The sequence below is a fragment of the Zosterops lateralis genome (assembly GCF_965231275.1).
Source record: "Zosterops lateralis genome assembly, chromosome: 6".
Classification (NCBI taxonomy): domain Eukaryota; kingdom Metazoa; phylum Chordata; class Aves; order Passeriformes; family Zosteropidae; genus Zosterops; species Zosterops lateralis.
This window is the reverse complement of record NC_139761.1, coordinates 6,883,922-6,900,871: the sequence shown is the minus strand read 5'-3', so window position 1 is coordinate 6,900,871 and position 16,950 is coordinate 6,883,922. Positions and strand designations below refer to the sequence as shown.

The following is a 16,950-nucleotide window of genomic DNA, read 5'->3' as shown; positions in this document are numbered from 1 at the left end:
GAGACTAGGAATACATCCTGTGTTGTTATATCCCTGCCATGCTGACAGGAATATTTCCCTGTTAGAAATCCATATCATTCTGCTATTGGCTGCAGAACAGCTCAGTGGGAATATGGATAATTTATTTCTAAGAGAGCCAAAACCACAGTTTGCTTTTAAAGTCCTAAGTGCCAGATCCAAGGGGACCACACATCAACACACAGAATCTTGATTACAGAGATACACAATGCACAAGTGTAATAATCAGCTGAGATACTTATTACAACTCTAAAATATAACCTGCATTTGATCCCCAGGTTTTGAACTATTTACAAAAAAAAGCTTAGATCCTACTTAAACACAGACACTGTCAAACATGTCACTGCCAGAAACTGAAATGTCTCATTCTCCTACTTTCTATTTAAACACCAAGATGCTTCTTTGTGTTTAATTGGAATGTCAGTGTTTACAAACAACATGGAAGCTTCCTGGAAAAAAGAAACACTGACCTCTAGTGCTAGGCAATTTAATGTTAACAGCTCTCTCCTTATTTCCCACAGACATCCCAGGAAATTGCATCTTCCCACACCAATCCTGCCAGGCTCTGAGCTCAGGGGAGGGATGGCAGAGCTGCTCTCACAAACCAGAACAAAGCAGAGGACCTTTCCTGCTATTATTTTGTATATTTCTATATAACAAATCATCAGCTCTCAAGGACATGCCTGTACTGTGCCACAGCTATTTCATTCCACAGCTCTGGGAGTGGGAATGGCACAGAGCTGGGGTGAGGAGGGAGGGGTGCTCCCAGAGAAGGGTCTCCATAGAACCAGGGGCTGGGATATGCAGGCAATGCCCCCCTTGCAGCAGCACTCCAGGTGATACAAGGTGCCCCAAATCTCACTGGTGGGACCAAGAAGAGACTCTGTCTCAGCTAAAGGGAGCTGGCACAAGCAGACACCATCCCACTGCCTGAGGAAAACACCACTTACATTCCTGCTCAAATTTAATCAGCCAAGGCACTGCCTGAGAGCAAACACTCCTGGATCCTATGGGTGATGCCTCATGAGAAAGTCTAAAAATAGGATCTGAAAAACCAATTACATAACTCAGGATATGTGAAACCTGTGCAGTAAAATGGTCATGATGGACATGCTGCTATTCACTAATATGTTAACCATGGACAATTATACTCAGGAGCTGTATTCATTTACCAAGAAGCTGGCTGTCACATTTCTGACTGAAAAGATAGGAAACTTCAAACTAAATGAAGGGCTGTCCAGCAGTACCTGCTCATTTAGTATGAGTAGCTCATCAAATAATGTAAAAGCTACTGCAAATGTTTAACTGCTGTCACAGATAGCTTGGGTAAAAAGGACAGGACTTAATCTCACTTCATACTAGATGCTAGTTCTTCCATGGGGCTTGGTTTTGTTTTTTTCGATCCTTCTCTATTAACAAGACTTCGATTCACTATGAAAAAACAGATTTAAATCTACTTAAAATAAAAATATGGAGTCTCTAAATGTATTTTGGAAGCCAAAGTGAAAGCAAGGCCTTAATATCTGCCTTGAAGGCTGAGGGTTGATGGGCAACTGCATCTGAATGCTCCCAGGAAAGGCTTTTCTTACCTTTCCACTAAGGTCTTGTTATACTCACCTTTGCTATTAGTCTGTTCAAATTCTCCTTCCCCATGTAAGAAGTTTGCTGGGAAAGCACAATCTCCTGTTTCTGGATGATGCTGGTCAGACTCGTTTTGCAGCTTTGATACTGCTTCAGGAGCTCCAGAACCCTTGCACACTGCTCCTGGCTATTAAAAAGAGATGTATTATTTATGGCCTAAGCATAAACCTGCAGCCTCAACCTCCTGTCTGCTTCCTTCTCTTATATTCACACATGTGGCAACTATGTTTGGATGAGAGAAAAGGAGTGATGAATTGTACCAGTCTTAAATCCTGCAATAATGTATGATATCTGTGTGGTATCCAGAAGGTTTTTGGAATCAGAAATGCCCTTTACCATCACATGTCTCTGATCCACATTTAACTGTGATGAGCAGTTATGCTCCTACAATCCTCTCCACCAGAAAGGTGATCTCAGTCACCAGTAAACTGAAATACCACGTGCAGTAGATCTCACAGCAGCTTGGATGGTGGACATCAGCCCATCCTTCAGTGGGGTATGGAAACAGGTTACTCCCACCTGTGCAAGCCATGAGAATTAACCAGAACTGTGCCAGTCCATTCAAAGCCTCTGGGCATCTTCAAAAACCCTATCTGAAGCACAGATGCCCTGAGCAATCAACCATAGCCTTTCCCAGTCCCATTCTCACAGAGTCATCAAACCAAACTCTCTTTATTTTGCTGCATAAGAGACTGTTTTCCCAGCTGTCCTTTTCCATTTGTTTCAGTTTGTCTTTTATTTTTCAGTGTGTTGGCAGGAAATTCACAGCAAATACAGAAGAGCAGCATTCCCAGCAGCAGCCAGGTTTTTCTTCTGGAGGCCAATTAAGTCCAACACACCACTGCATACCTGCTAAATGATGGGATGTTTCAGAACTATGCAAAATTCATAAGCTTTGGCTGCAAACCTCCATGTGCAATTCTTGATTTAAAGATAGTTTATGTGATCACAATGGTAACATCTGCCACTGTACCTTTAAGGTATGGTGCAGGGCTTTTTTTCTGTTTGATCTCACAAGCAAACACTTGAACAACACTACTTTAAAATGCAATTTTCCTCCTTACCATTCAGCAAGCAAGAGCTTTGTATCCTCCCATAACCTCTCTGTAACTCTGCACTGCTCATTTGCTTCCTCTGCTTTCTCCTCATTGATCTGCGGGAGCTTATTAGCAATTTCTTGCATAGGTTTCATTTCAGCAGCAGCACGATCCAATTCCTTTTCCAATTCTGTTAATGATTTTATCCTTTATTAGAAGAAAATGAAATACAGCCTTATATTAAAGTAAGCCTTTGATTTGGTTCACAATGTGATTATTAAGTTCCCCAGAAATTCATCCTGAGCTCCACATACTGTATTAAATGACATCATAAAAAGTCTAATTTGATCTTCAATTCATGTAATCTGACACAGGCCCTCAAATGAGTTATGCTGACTGTGAGAAAATAATCTAAATTCTGAAGGGCAGTTGGGTCTGTATGAACACAGTGAAATTAATTTTTATTAAAAAGCAAGTGTAGTCTGTCCATCTGACACAGCAGAGTTTCAGATCAGGTGCATCAGTGCCCAGCAAGGTGACCCATCTCCCTGTTTGACAGTTTTCTTACTGAAAACTAAGATCACAATAACCAATCTCCTATCTTTCCTTCCTCAATGCTGCTTAAAACACACATATATATGAATTTGAAAGAAAAAAAATGGAGAAGGCTTCGTTTTTTAGGCTGTGATGGAACAAATACAACAAACTCACAGCTTTTGTCGATGTTCCACAGATACTTCAAATTTCAGTGCTCTCCTGCAGACTCACTGAAACTAGGAAATTAAAAGACCTTTAAAAAATAATTTACCTTTTGTGAATAGCTGGAACTGTTGGATCCTTCAAGCCTATTTTGTCAATTCTGTCACGTAGATCCTGAATATTTTTAAGGAGTTCACTGTTTTTACTGGAAAAAGTCTTGTATAAGTCTTTTTCTTCTGTGAGCACCTTCTCACTTGAGGGATCATGAATTGCATTTAGCTCTTTAGACAAAGTCCCAACAAGTTTTCTGCAGCAAGTCTTCATCTCACATTCAGCATCTTCCAAACAGATATGAGCAGTCTTCAGGCGTTCATCCAAATGCTCAGCCTCTTCTGCCATATGAGAAACTTCTTGTGCAGCCTCTCTCAAAGCTCTTCCCTGTATTTCAGGTCGATCTCGGGGACATTTGATGGAAGACTGGATCTTCCTTAGGGAGGCCATAAAAGCTTCCAGATCTTTAATGACTGCTTCACGGAGCTGCATTTTATGTCTCCTTTCTTCCAGCTGGTTTTGACAGTAAATCATAATTTTGCTTATAGCTTGCACATCTACTGGATTTAATTCATCCCTTGCTGAACTGTCAAGGTGTTCCAATCGTTTGCACTCTTCAATCTGACTTAATATGGATCTCTGCAGTGCCTGAAATTTAGAGGATGACCAGAAGTGTTAGCAAGTGAAAGAAAACATATATCCTGCATTCAAGCTGAACCTATGATTGAAAAACAACTTACAATAGCACTAAAAAAAATATGCTAAACAGGGTGGTTAAGACAGAAAACCTATTCTGGATGACAGTGGAGGGAAGGAAAAAGAACAAAATAATCAAATAAAATGGTATTCCACACACAGGGAATTTGATCAGCACTACAGAAAGCTCAAGACTCCTTCCAGCAATCAGGCAGGAAGGAGAGAAAGATGATGATAGTCCTGGGACTGAAAGCAGCAGGCTCTCACAGCAGGACATCAGCCAGAGCACAGGCAGGCACAGAGATATTTATTACTCTGCCATCTTTTCAGTTCTTTATGCTATACTTTTGGAGCAGAGTTGCATGCATTTTAAAATCTCCTGGTGAAGCCTGCAGGCTCTCTGGTTAGAGCCCTCAAAGAGCAGCATGTCTGGGCTGTAAAAGCCCAGCTGTGCAGAGAGCTGGACAAAAATTCTGGGCTCTTGCAGCTAAAACTGGTCAGACAGAGCACACATGCTCTCTGCCCTACAGCCTGAGAGACCTAAACCCTATCTCACTGGAGATCCAAGGGAAGACAAATGCAATATTCAGTTGTATGTAGCTGTCAGTGTGCTCAGCCCGGAGGGCAAGCCAAGAATAAAACAGAATTCACCCTTCCCAGTGGACCAGGGCCTGGGCATCAGATATTGATACCAGGTGAACAATTACTGCACCCACACTGAGCTTCCAAACCCATCCTGAGCTGCGCTCAGATACTGCAGCAGATGGGACACAGGCTGGCTTGGCTGAGCTCATAAATTAACAATACATTATGTGCACAACTCCACAAAGTGATTTAAGGCCAGGTGGGAACATCACAAATCTGCATCAGAAGAAGGTCCTAATCCACAATGAAATGTTCACAAAAATGGCTTTTACAGCAGAACCTACTGAGGGCCCCTGCCTACCATTGCTCTACAGGACCAATGATGTTTAGAACACAGGGACTAAAATGGTGTTACAGATTTTTAGAAGGTTTGGCAAGTCTTGTCAGCAGCCCCAACCTCCTGAGTGAAAATCCCATGAAGTTCTCTACTTCCTAGATATTAAAACTTATCCTTGCTAGGGTGTGGTCTCTGCATCTTCCCTTACCATCAGTTCACTACAAGCAAGGTCACTGTTCCTCAGATTAATCTGGTGGATGTACTCTCTCTTCAGCCAGTCATCTAATCCTTGACAGAGAATGTTGGATTGATTTTCTATTGGAAAAACAATTTCTGCAGCAGTCCTTATAGAGCTCATTCTGCAAGAAAAGTAACAAAACATGAACTGGGAAAGCAAGCAAGAAAAGACACTCAATATTTTTAAGCACAAAAAGCCACAAAAATAATTTTATAACTGTTTAACAGATCTAATCCTCCCCCTCCTGAGGTCAGGTGAGTTCTTCTCTGATTAGTGAGAAAAGCAATGTGAATCACTGAATTTGACCAAAAGATGAAAGGAAATAACAGCAATATATGGGAATATTGCACAGTTATGTTACAAAGATCTTATGTTACAGTTTCTCTTCTTCTTAGGGAGACTCACTATCTTCCATGTGTATATAAATAAACAAAATAGGACCAGCTTAATTTTTTGCAATGAAGAAATGGTTAAAAATGTGCAGTTATTTTCTGCAACACACACTGTTCCCTTCACAACACACACAACTACAATTCCTTAGCTAATACCATAAAGTGTTATTTTATACCTGGTAGTTATAATATCCTGAAGTTCTTTCCATTCACCTTGTAGCTTGTTTCTTGCCTCAGAAAGAGCAACCTGCTGCACTTCAGTCACAAGATTTTCTAAGGAAGATGAGATGTTTTCCAATTGTGTCCAAGCAGAACTGATTTCCTTGTCTATTAATACCTAGAAGACAAGCAGTTCTAATGCATTAATATGATCTTGTATTTCTCAGTGGACAGCTCATAAAACTACACTCATAAAAGTCTCTACAAAAACAGTGAAAGCATCATCTGAAACTGAGATTATCTATTACCTTTTTTCCCCTTCAAGACCCAATTTTTAGCTGCATGCAAACCTCCAGCAACTTTTTCTGCTGACAATTTCCACATCAGATATATGCATTGGCTACATTTTGTAAAAGGTTCAATAAAGAATGGAACAGGCATTCTTACTACAAGAATGAAAATATCTCCACCTAGCTATGTTCAGAAGAAAAACAGATGTTGAACTGAAACAAGTCCTGAGATTCTTTATAAGGCTCTGTAGTCCTTCCAAAAAAGGCTGTGAAATATTGCAGTAATAAACTTTTCAACATCAACTCTTGTGCATTTTGTTGATGCCTTAAGGATCTCACAAACCTAACCAAGTTACATGTCCTGGAACTGTTCCATTCTGCACAAACACCACTTGGTGGTTCAACTCTGATGACTCCTGCAGCCCTGGCCATCTCTGCTGACAAAAACCAGCTCCTTCCTGCAGTTTTTTTTCCCATTACACCTATTTCCAGCCTGCAGATAACAAACCCAGAACCACCAATTTCTTCCTTCAGCAACACCTGCAAAACTCCACTGCTAGGCAGGAATGCAGTTCTGCTGAATCCTAAATCCTTGATTTCCCTTCTTCTAATACAACTGGATGCAAGGATGCTGCTTTTCCCTTGGCAATATATGGAACAGAAAAGTGAGTGCTCTACGTGAGGAAATAACAATTTAGGCACCAGGTATATTTTTAAAAGATGAATACTTGCCTCTAGTTCAAGCAGCTTATTCAGAAGGCATGAAGTGCTTTTTAGTTCATCATTAATGCCAGATGCTGCTTTATCTCTGCTGAGTCGTAGAAGTTCTTCCAGGTTACTTCTTTGTGTGTTAAAGCTAAGGAAAGATGCAAACACTTTCAGAGACAATATTACTCTTAATTAAATGGAACATCTCAGGGTATGGGACTCACTGACCAATAGAGTGCCATTACAAAAAACCACAATATATTGTAAATACATATTTTAAGTCCAAAATAAATGAATAATGCATAAATGAGCAACAAATTAAAGGGATTGCTCATATGGCTAATTTTCAAGTCTAAATGCCAGTCTGCATTCTCTAAATTCAGTTTTACAAATGTAAAAATGTTGGTTCTCTAAAAAACTTGACACATTTCTTTATTTTGCAGTATTTGAAATTATTAGTAAGGCAGATGCAGACTTTCTTAGCCCAAGAAAATAGCTAGAGGTGTTCTTGCTACAAAATCCTAATGTTCGAAGCATTTAGTTACTGTAGTGCTTCCCTATCAACTACAGATCAATATTCAGTAAACTGAAGTAGAAAAAAGAACAGGGTTCTGCATAGCAAAAGTGCACCTTATGCTTGGTACATTCAATTAATTTGTGAGTTAATTTGTCTAGCATAGCATCGTATCTTAACAACTATGCATTTTTTCCTTTTAAAAATTACCTCTCTAACAAAGTTGTTATGGCCACATCACCATCTTCCTCAAACTTGTCTGCACAGCTTTCTCCATTGTGATGTTTCACATCTGGTTCCAAAACTGTATCTGCAGCAGGTCTTGAGGTCTGAGTAAAAATAAAAGGAGAGACAGTGACCTCCACATCATTCTGTGTAATACACAAAGCCTAAGAGATATCTGTGAGCTCCTGAAGGAAGGGATTGCTTGATATGTCCCAAGGGAGATGAGATACCATTCATGAATGCAAGATGTGTTTAAACTCAATCATGAGCCCAAAGAGCAAATTTTGGAATAACTGCAGCCAGTTCATTCACTCTTTTCACAGAGAGAGATATTCACAGATACAGACAAATGCCTCCAGCTCTTCACTAGTCCTGCTCACTTCATCCTCTGAAAATTGTTCATCTTACTGGGACATTATGGGGGATTTTCACTTGAACACAGTTTCCCACATGACCCTTCCATCTGAAAACTACTTTTTTGCAAAATATAATTCCAAGCTGGAGGCTCACATCTTCTCAGGATGCCCAGCACTGCTGCCTGCATGTTAATTGTTAATATTTACCTAGTCTACATCCACAAATACAATGGGGTTTTGATTTCTGACCAGAGGCCCCAGGTCTTATCACAATAAAAACAGTAAGAGAAATAAACACTTTTTCCTCTTGGCAACGACCTCCCTTTGACAGAGAACTGTTTTCCAACAGTAAGTCTGGACTTCTTACCTCCTGAACCATAAGGCTGTCAATTTGTTGAGAAGAACCAGACTCTTCCCCATTCTCAGAAGCCATAATGGAGTTCCTACAAGAACAAAATATGAAATACAAAGAGGAAAAAGAAATCCTGGCTCAAGATTTAAAACACCACAGCTGTGATGAGGGGTAATCAAACATTGTACTTGCCAGTTTATGAAACTTAATACTAAGTGTTTAAATGTACAACTGGCCACAGTAATGCACAGGATTATAGTGCTTTGGTAGTACATAACTCTGTACTATATATATTACAGAGTTATGTACTACCAAAGTACATTAGAGTATCCCAAAATTTATTTGTAAAAATGATTTCTATAAAGGTACAACACACCATGACTCAGCCACCCACCCTTTCTGAGGGGACTGTCCTTTTCCAACACGAGCCAGCAGTGCTGTGTAAGTGTCTACCACCATTTGTTGAACCTTTTCTAGCCTTTTTTCACAGTCTGCAGTGAATGTCTGTATCCCTGGGACAGCTTCTTCTGAGAGTCTTGCCAATGTTTTAAGGTCTTCCAGAGATTTTTTCAGTTCCTTCATGCTGCCTTCGTGTGAGAAAAAGGCCTAAACAAAGAAAAAACAATATAATAAGCCCATGTTAAGAGATGAGGATAAATCATTATTCTCATGAATTTTTTTATACTTCCATAATCTTCTTGTTGAGTGCTCTTAAAAGTGTAAGCTGTCAAACTAAGAAACACACACTTATTTTCTCTTGGTTCTTTCTAAAATAGAGCCAGAAAGTAAATTAGGATTTCTGGCAACATGTTCCCAACTATATTCACAAGATTACACTGACTCTTGCTTGATTTTGAAATTCATTATGTTCTACAATTTTTAATTTTGGTCTCAAGTCTTCTTCACTCTGACATCAGATAGAAGTGTCCTACTGACAACAGAAAAAGTAGAAAATTTTTAAAATATTCCCTGTAAATTATTATACTTTCTAGGGTGAATTCAAGATATACCAAAAATCTGGGGAAAAAATAGAAAAAGTATACCACCTACATAACAAGGGGTTAATTCTAAAAGTCTGCAAGAACTCTAATATTTGCAGTCAAAAAGGGTAAAGAAATAATTTTGGTGACCCACACAAGGGCCCTGCTCCACAGATAATGAACCCAAAAAGGAGGAAGGACAGCAAAGCATTCATAAAGACAGGCAGAAAAGGAGTGTATCAGGTACCTCATGTTCCTTGATGAGCCCTTTCGTTTTATCCATACTCAGGAGTTTCTTCTCTTTGCCTAACTGCTTATTGATTTTTTTTAAAGTTGCATTAAATTTCTTTTTCTCCCTTTCCACTATGAGCTGGACATAGGATACAATTTCCTGACGAACTGCCTGCAAAATACAAACCAGGTTGTTCCCATGAGATGATAAGACAGTTACACAGAAAGCAGAAACATCAGAACATACTGTGACAAGTAAAAATTGGTTTTCAAAGATGCCAAAGCCTAATGAGACCAGACAGTGGATTGTCATTCTTTCTGCATTATCTCACCTCCCATCTCCTACGAACATCATCTTCCACCACCAGCTTCTCATGATCAGATGAAATATTTTTCAGCTGTTCAGCTGCTTTCAAAAATTTCTCAAGAACTTTATTGTCCAGAGCATTAAAAGCCTCCTAAAAAAAAAAAAGAAGACAACACAATGAAAACAAACAGAACTGAATGTAATTTATTTAACTAACAAAATGACAAAATTACATCAGTAGTATATAAAACCTGTGAATAAATCAATGTACACATATGGGGTGTGTGGTTCTGGTGTGGGTGGGTACAAGGGCATTCTCCATCCCTGTTTATCTGCAAAAAGTTGCAGTGTCAGTGAATGTTTTATGGAGAAAAGCAGGTGCTGTTCTTGTAACTTTTAGGGCAAAATTTGATACCAAAACCAAAAGATTAAGGTAGCTGAACTCTGCCTCTTCCCTAGAGAATACACAAGGCCATGTCCCATGGCAGGTGGGTGAAAGGTCTCCATCAGCACCATCAGATTCTCATTCCAGGATGGCCTGGAATGACACTCTGTGCCCCTCCTGCTCACCCAGCTCTCTGCCAGCCCAGGCAAAACAGATTTTGGGCACCTGTATTTCCAGCACCTCTTTAAGAGATCCATGTTTTGAGACAGGACATTTGATTTACCAACTAGCCTCTGGGAAAAAGAGGAGATTCAGTATTTATAACAACCTGCCCAAGAATTCAGGCATGTCATTCTTGATGGGAAGCTTAATTATTGATCAGGCAAAAAAAAAAAAAAAAAAAAAAAAAAAGGCTGTAGTTCTGAAAATGATGAATTCGGATGGAGTGATGGTGTAATTCAAGAGACAGGGCACTGAATAAACTGCCATATAGATTTATGCTTCTTCATTCAAGTTGTCTGCCAAGTTAATAAAGTGCTAAATCAGAAAACTGAGCAAAGCTACCAAAAAAAGGAGTCAGTATTTTTTTTACTTCAGACTTTTAGAGACCACATAGCCCTCAGAAGCACTCAAATTCAGCTGGTTCAGAACATAAACCTACCTCATATTTTGAAATACATTCTTCAGGACTTAATTTTTGACTAACAAGCTGCACAGCCTTCGAAATGGAGGCTTCAAGTTCTTTCTGGGATTCTTCAAAACTGTGCAAAGCCTCCTTCTCTGAGGGTCTTTTCTTGGATTTGGACAAGATGTTGTTCAGGTCACCCATGACAGCCTTAGAAGAAAAAGACTTTTCAGAACACACCCGAGTGTCAGTAATTAGATGAAGTTATTGCTTCATAACATCACTCAAGTTTTTCAAGTTGAGATATTGATCTTGGAAATATTCTAGATTTTGCCCTGACAAGAGTCTGGGAGACTGATTACAATAGTATAGAACCTTTTCTATTTTACATGACTGACAAGGAGTCTTCCTTATTCCATAATGCTAAAATTAGAGATATCTGTGTGTTTATAAACAAGTACCTCTACTTTGTCTCTGGCTTCTTTAATTCGTGCCTCCAGCCCAGTGGTTTGAGACTGACTCAAAACCTTCTGCATCAGGGACTGCAACATCTCTTCTGCTGCCACAACCTGGTCTTGGCATGAGGATCCTCTTGCAGCCAAATTCTGGTTGAAAAAAAAGCATTAGAAGCCTTTAAAGGTGTTTATTTGTCTTTTTGTTTAAACAGAGTCAAAAAGCCAGCCTTGATCATGGATGATCGATACTTGGTAAAGGAAAGCCTTATATACCAGTTGTGGTCAGTGTACTGCACTGTAAAATTTCTGTGTGGAGAGAAAGAAATTTGCTGCCATCCACAGGGGATTCTGTTTGCTGAAGCAATTTCTTTCTGTCAGTGTAATACCTCCTGTGTCTTCGCCACAGAGCCAATTAAATGTGTTTTTAAAGCGTGCTCTCCCATCCAAGCAGCTTCCCAAACGAAACCACATATTTGGATATGCATCATCTGATCCTGAAGTCATCCAAAAGCCAGCACATACCAAGGATCAGATTTTCCTGTAGTATTCACTACTGCAAGGCAGGAAAGCAGCTGGGTGTTCTGCATGAAGGAGTAATGTGCCATGTTTGAATATTTATCATGAAAAGTCATTATTAGAGCTGTTTCGATCTATGAATATTCAACACATTTCTCCTGTTTGAAGTTGTCAATTAGCATTCTCCTAATCAAAATCAGAACTTTATCCTGGATCTTCACCTATTGTACTGCAGGTAATGAGTGACCCGATGTCCCTGCCCCCAGACATGGGGATACAATGCCAGCCACATGTTTGGAGTCTGTATTTCAGGGTGTCTTTTGTTAATTTACTTTTTTTTTTTAACAAACAAGAGTCACACTGCAAAATAAGGCTTGTTTTATAAACATATGCTCATGATTACAAAAAGATGAACAGATCCTTTTCATCTCTCACACTCCCAAATCTGTCAGCTAAAATGTTGCAGTAAAAAACAGACAGGACTTTTGATTCTTCATGCAGAAAAGCTCAGTTTTTATTGCATACTTCAGATTCTGATAGGAATATCAGAAGGCACTGTGTTAAATCTAATTGGCTAACAATACACTGACACTCAGTTTATTGGTTGGTAAATAGCTAGAGTGTATGTTTATTAAACTCCTCTATTTTTGGTTAGTTTACATAATTTCTTCAGGGATTCTCATGGGATAGACTCTTTGTTTTTGTAGGTGTGAACGGTTCTCTTACCAGAATAAATTGCTGCGTTAAATGATTCTCATTCTCATTCTTTTTCACATGGGAACTTCCAAGTTAGTTGCTAGTTTAGCTACAGTTGTAGGGCTTAAACTGTACTACCTACATGCAACAGCTAAACAGCGGGCAAGAAGGCACAAAGCAAGAGGAAACTAACACTGATTCTGGTGCAGTTATTGTACACAGATTAGATGAAATAAAGAGTATTTCTATTTATTTACAACAGTTACACAAAGGAGTTTCAATGAAACATCCTGGTGGTCACCTTCCCATCATTAGGTTATCAGGCCCTGTTGCAGAAGTAGTAAAGGCAACACAGGACAGTGCTTGAGCTTTTTCAGTGCAAAGTTTGGCATTCTTGTTCTGTCTCACCTTCACTGGCAGGTGAAGAAAATAAATCAGACTTTGTATTGAAGCTGCTGAGTTATATACAGATATTTTCACCTGCCATCTGCTGGGAGCTGGGGGTAATCCCAGGCAGAGAGACACAGGAAACAATAGTGACTAGTGGAATTTCTTGTTAGAAATTAATTTGTGCTCTTTGTGGATATTTAGAACAACTGCCTATAAGATAAGATTCCCAAATTACCCCACGTGCTGCTGAAAATACTTCAAGTATCCCAGTTTTTGATGTGTAAGCCCTCAATACAGCCAAGGTGTCCTAAACCTCCTCCCTACACATTGGAGGGTAGATGAGAAGTCCTGTATGACATAGGGAACTACTTAAATTGGCAACTTGTAGAGTTCTAGTCTGTTCCAAGTGCTGTGCTGGACAGGAGTAATTAATATCACTCAAGAACAAGCTGCTGATCAGTGGCACCAACAGCATTTCATTGGCACCTGCTTGTCATGTGGATACACTGATGGGGGAATGTTCACTCACAGCTCATCTGGGAGCGATCCTGAGAAATAACAAGGCACAGGACTGTCTTGACTATTTACGAGTATTACAACACAAAATCCACATTAAATTCTGCTTCATTGATAATGCCTCATTTTACCCCAGCCACAAATCCCTGCTGCAAGATGAGAATCTGAGGAACAAGTATTTTAAGCAGCATTTGCACCTGCAAACTTTCTTCCGTCTCAGGTTCCACAGGCTCCTCATGACTGATCTTGCTAAGCAGACGTCCCATCTCTGCTGCCCAGCTGTCCACCCCTCCAAGGAGCTCTTCAATCTTCTCCAGGCTCCCTGGAAGCTCTGTAGTCTTTTCAGCAGTGTTTGTGTTCTCTTCTCCAAGCTATCAACAAAGAGCAGGGCAAGATGTTCATTCCTACCATCTTCCCACTGCCCTCCTCCACCACAGTCACCACCTGGGTCACTTCCCAGCTTCAGCACTCAACAGGGATCAAAGGAGAAATAAATGCCAAACATATTGGTAAATAAACCACATGAGGCTCAGTTTCTCAGCCCTGAGGGCAGGTGGGACAGCACAACCTGTGCCCATATGGCCTGTCCCCTTGTCCCCTCCCCTATAAGCAGCCACCCTATCATGAAGAAAAACTTCTGGGCTGCAACATTCCCCAGCCCACAGCAGGGAATTATCCAAGAGAACAGCAGCTGTTGGTCAAATCAAGATCAGGAAGTGTGCTGACAGTTTAATAGTACTGGTAGTCACAGCCTAGAGCTCAAGCATTTAATCTTGCATTTTATATAAAAAATAAATATAATATATAGTCATAATGTCCAAAGCAATGCCACAAAAATAACTCAGGAAGTCCTTAAGACCTTAGACAGGCTTCTTGCACCTTACTTCTCTGATTCCTCAATATATTTCCTTGAAGCATCTCTTATTAAGGGTTTTTCTAGCAAACTCTGAATTTTCCTCACCTCTTGATTGCTTCCTTTGATTTTATTGCACTCACACTAAGCTCATCTCCTACAAAAATGTAGTGGTAATTTTTTCCCACCGTTTACTGTCACAGCAGTACCTTTAATAAATGTCAGTGAAAGGCTCAACTCAGAAAATTAAGAGTTCTAATATTCCCAGGCAGAGTGAAAATGTCATTCTTGCGAAAGCATTCTAGGAAATGTAATATGTAAAACATTAGTCGGGTTGTATAGGGATTTACAGCAGCCTAAAAACCTGTCAAGTGAGCTGGTGAAAAGTTGCACAACCTTAGAAATATCTGTGCAGCAATAATTACTTTCTACTAGCTAAGACAGAGACTGCAAAATTTACAACAGGCTAAATTGATTACTTCCACCTCTAGCACTGAACTAAGAGCTTTATTCTGACATAAGATTTCCTTCTGTAAGTGGCTTTGAGATTTCAATTTAAAAATTGAACATTTTCCATCCTGTTATAATGAGAATTTAACTGAGTCACAAAGACTGAAGAATGGGATCCTGCTGTGTATTCTCTGTTCCTCAAGCTTTAAAACTGGCAACCTTGAGTTGACTGAAAGATTTATCAATCTCTGATTACCAAGCTGGTAAGTCTAGAAAAAATGACTCTGAAGGCTGCGTGGCAAAGAATAACAGTGACTTGTAACTCACAAATTGTGTCCTCTTGATGAATTTTGCCCATCTCCTGTTCAGTTTCTTCAGCTCTTTGGCGATATTTGATCCAACTTGCTCTTTGCTGACTTCAATGAGATGGTTTCCAGCTTCATTTAAGGAACCATGAATTGAATTCCTCTTTGCCAGGATCTCAGGAGGGATCTAGACAGAGGCATTGAAATAATTTAAAGCAAAACCCTGTCAAATGTTTATTTCCAAAATAAGAAGCAGAAAAGCAACAACAGCAGCCACTGTGAAATTCAATGCTTTTCTTCCAGGAGACTTCCAAGTTTGTCAAACAAACAGTTTGTTTCTGTTTGTCAAACCAAGAGAAATCCAAACATGTACCTCTTTTGGATCCTCATTTCTGTTTTCTTCCAGCCATGTCTTTAGTAAGTGGATGTTTTCTGTGTAATTACTCCAGGAGGACAGGATTTTCTGTAGGGTGGTGTTTACACTGGAAATATACTCTTTGCACATAGAAATCTTTGACTCCACAGTCTTCAAAAGTCTGCTGATTTCTTGAGGATCTCCAGCTAGGACGTGGAATAGGGATTATTGTAATACATTTGGAAATAGAGAGATTAAGTAAACAAAAGATAGTTTACATGGAACAGCAGATGAAATTAAAACTGGGAGCAGAACATCAGTTGAAAATAGAGACCTTCATATCAACTTATGTGCATGAGCTTACCCAAGTCAGGACCACTTATGTTTTTCAAGTCTTCACAGATGTGAGTAGCAGTGTCTAGTTGTGTTTCAAGTTTCTTTTCTTCAATGAAATTCTGCCCAAAGTGAAAAGTAACTGATATGGGTAACACTGAACAACATAAAAATGGGTAAGAAATATAGCTTGGAACTTTTTTTTTGTTTGAATATGAGCCTACTACCTACAGGTTAAATGTAAACTGAGTAAAGCCCACCCAGCAACTCAGCTGCACCCTTTAGTTTGAAACAAACTTGTTCTTTTACTCTGCTTCTGCAGAGAGTAAAGTAAATAGAAATATGAATACCTGAATGCCACTGCCTGAGCCACAGCCCTGCATGAGTCAGGACTGCTTGTTTCAAAAAGTTACAGCCCGAGGGCAATACTCAGAAATGGCATCTAGAACAAGTCAGGCAGAATTTAGTCACAGAAGTCAAAAAAGTGATGAAAGCAAAAAGTGGCTTTGCATGCACAAAAATATTGATGTGCCTCATTTCTGACACAGATCAAGACAAGCTGGGCATGGAGAGGGTGAAAGAGGAAGAAATGAGAGCAGAGGAGACTTGTGTGTGCACGAGGAATGAGGGTGGATCCCCAGCCCCTCTGTCTGAGCTGATCTCACCACAGCACTCTCACTCCTACAAATGTCCTGCCCAGCAGGCTACAAAACAAACTCCCCTGTGACTGTGACACACCTGGGCCACCACATCACCACTCAGCCAGGACTTCACACCATGGGACCAGAAAGTAACTCAGCAACAAGCCCTAAAATCCCTGGGAAAGCTCTGCATTCTATCAGCTTGAGCAAGACCAAGAACCACAACTGTAGAAATAACATGATAATAAGTATTTATAAAACCAACTAAGCCAACAAACTCAGCACAGATTAACTCTGCACGACCATCTCACTACAAGGTGAAGCTGACACTGCTCAGGAAAACTGCTGTTTTATACAACTTATTGTTCCTCCTTCCCCAGTACTGAGGCTGGTGAAATTCCCACTAATTTAACTATGGATTTGCCAGTCTGAGAATCCTCTGAGAAAGTTCACTAAGATGCAATCCACAAGGAATCCCATTAACTCGAGATGGGGAAACACCGGAGGCATTTTCAGCTCTACTCCTGATGCAGTATCCTTTGTCAGTATTTGAGGCTGGGTAATCTATCCTCTCCTAAAAGCCTACCTGTGGGCATCAATTTCAGAACTTGAGT

General features: G+C 39.9%; 1 protein-coding gene across 1 annotated transcript in view; it reads right to left on the bottom strand.

Annotated features, from left to right (window-relative positions):
• SYNE2 (spectrin repeat containing nuclear envelope protein 2) overlaps positions 1-16,950 on the bottom strand; it is a 172,583-nt gene that overhangs the window by 117,034 nt on the left and 38,599 nt on the right. Inside the window, 17 exon segments of the mRNA XM_083863278.1 lie at positions 1,636-1,786; positions 2,724-2,903; positions 3,505-4,094; positions 5,273-5,423; positions 5,871-6,031; positions 6,876-6,999; positions 7,576-7,694; positions 8,314-8,389; positions 8,693-8,904; positions 9,526-9,681; positions 9,842-9,967; positions 10,863-11,036; positions 11,288-11,431; positions 13,597-13,770; positions 15,030-15,194; positions 15,381-15,568; positions 15,727-15,817. Of these exon segments, the coding sequence (XP_083719404.1) occupies positions 1,636-1,786; positions 2,724-2,903; positions 3,505-4,094; positions 5,273-5,423; positions 5,871-6,031; positions 6,876-6,999; positions 7,576-7,694; positions 8,314-8,389; positions 8,693-8,904; positions 9,526-9,681; positions 9,842-9,967; positions 10,863-11,036; positions 11,288-11,431; positions 13,597-13,770; positions 15,030-15,194; positions 15,381-15,568; positions 15,727-15,817 (2,982 nt within the window).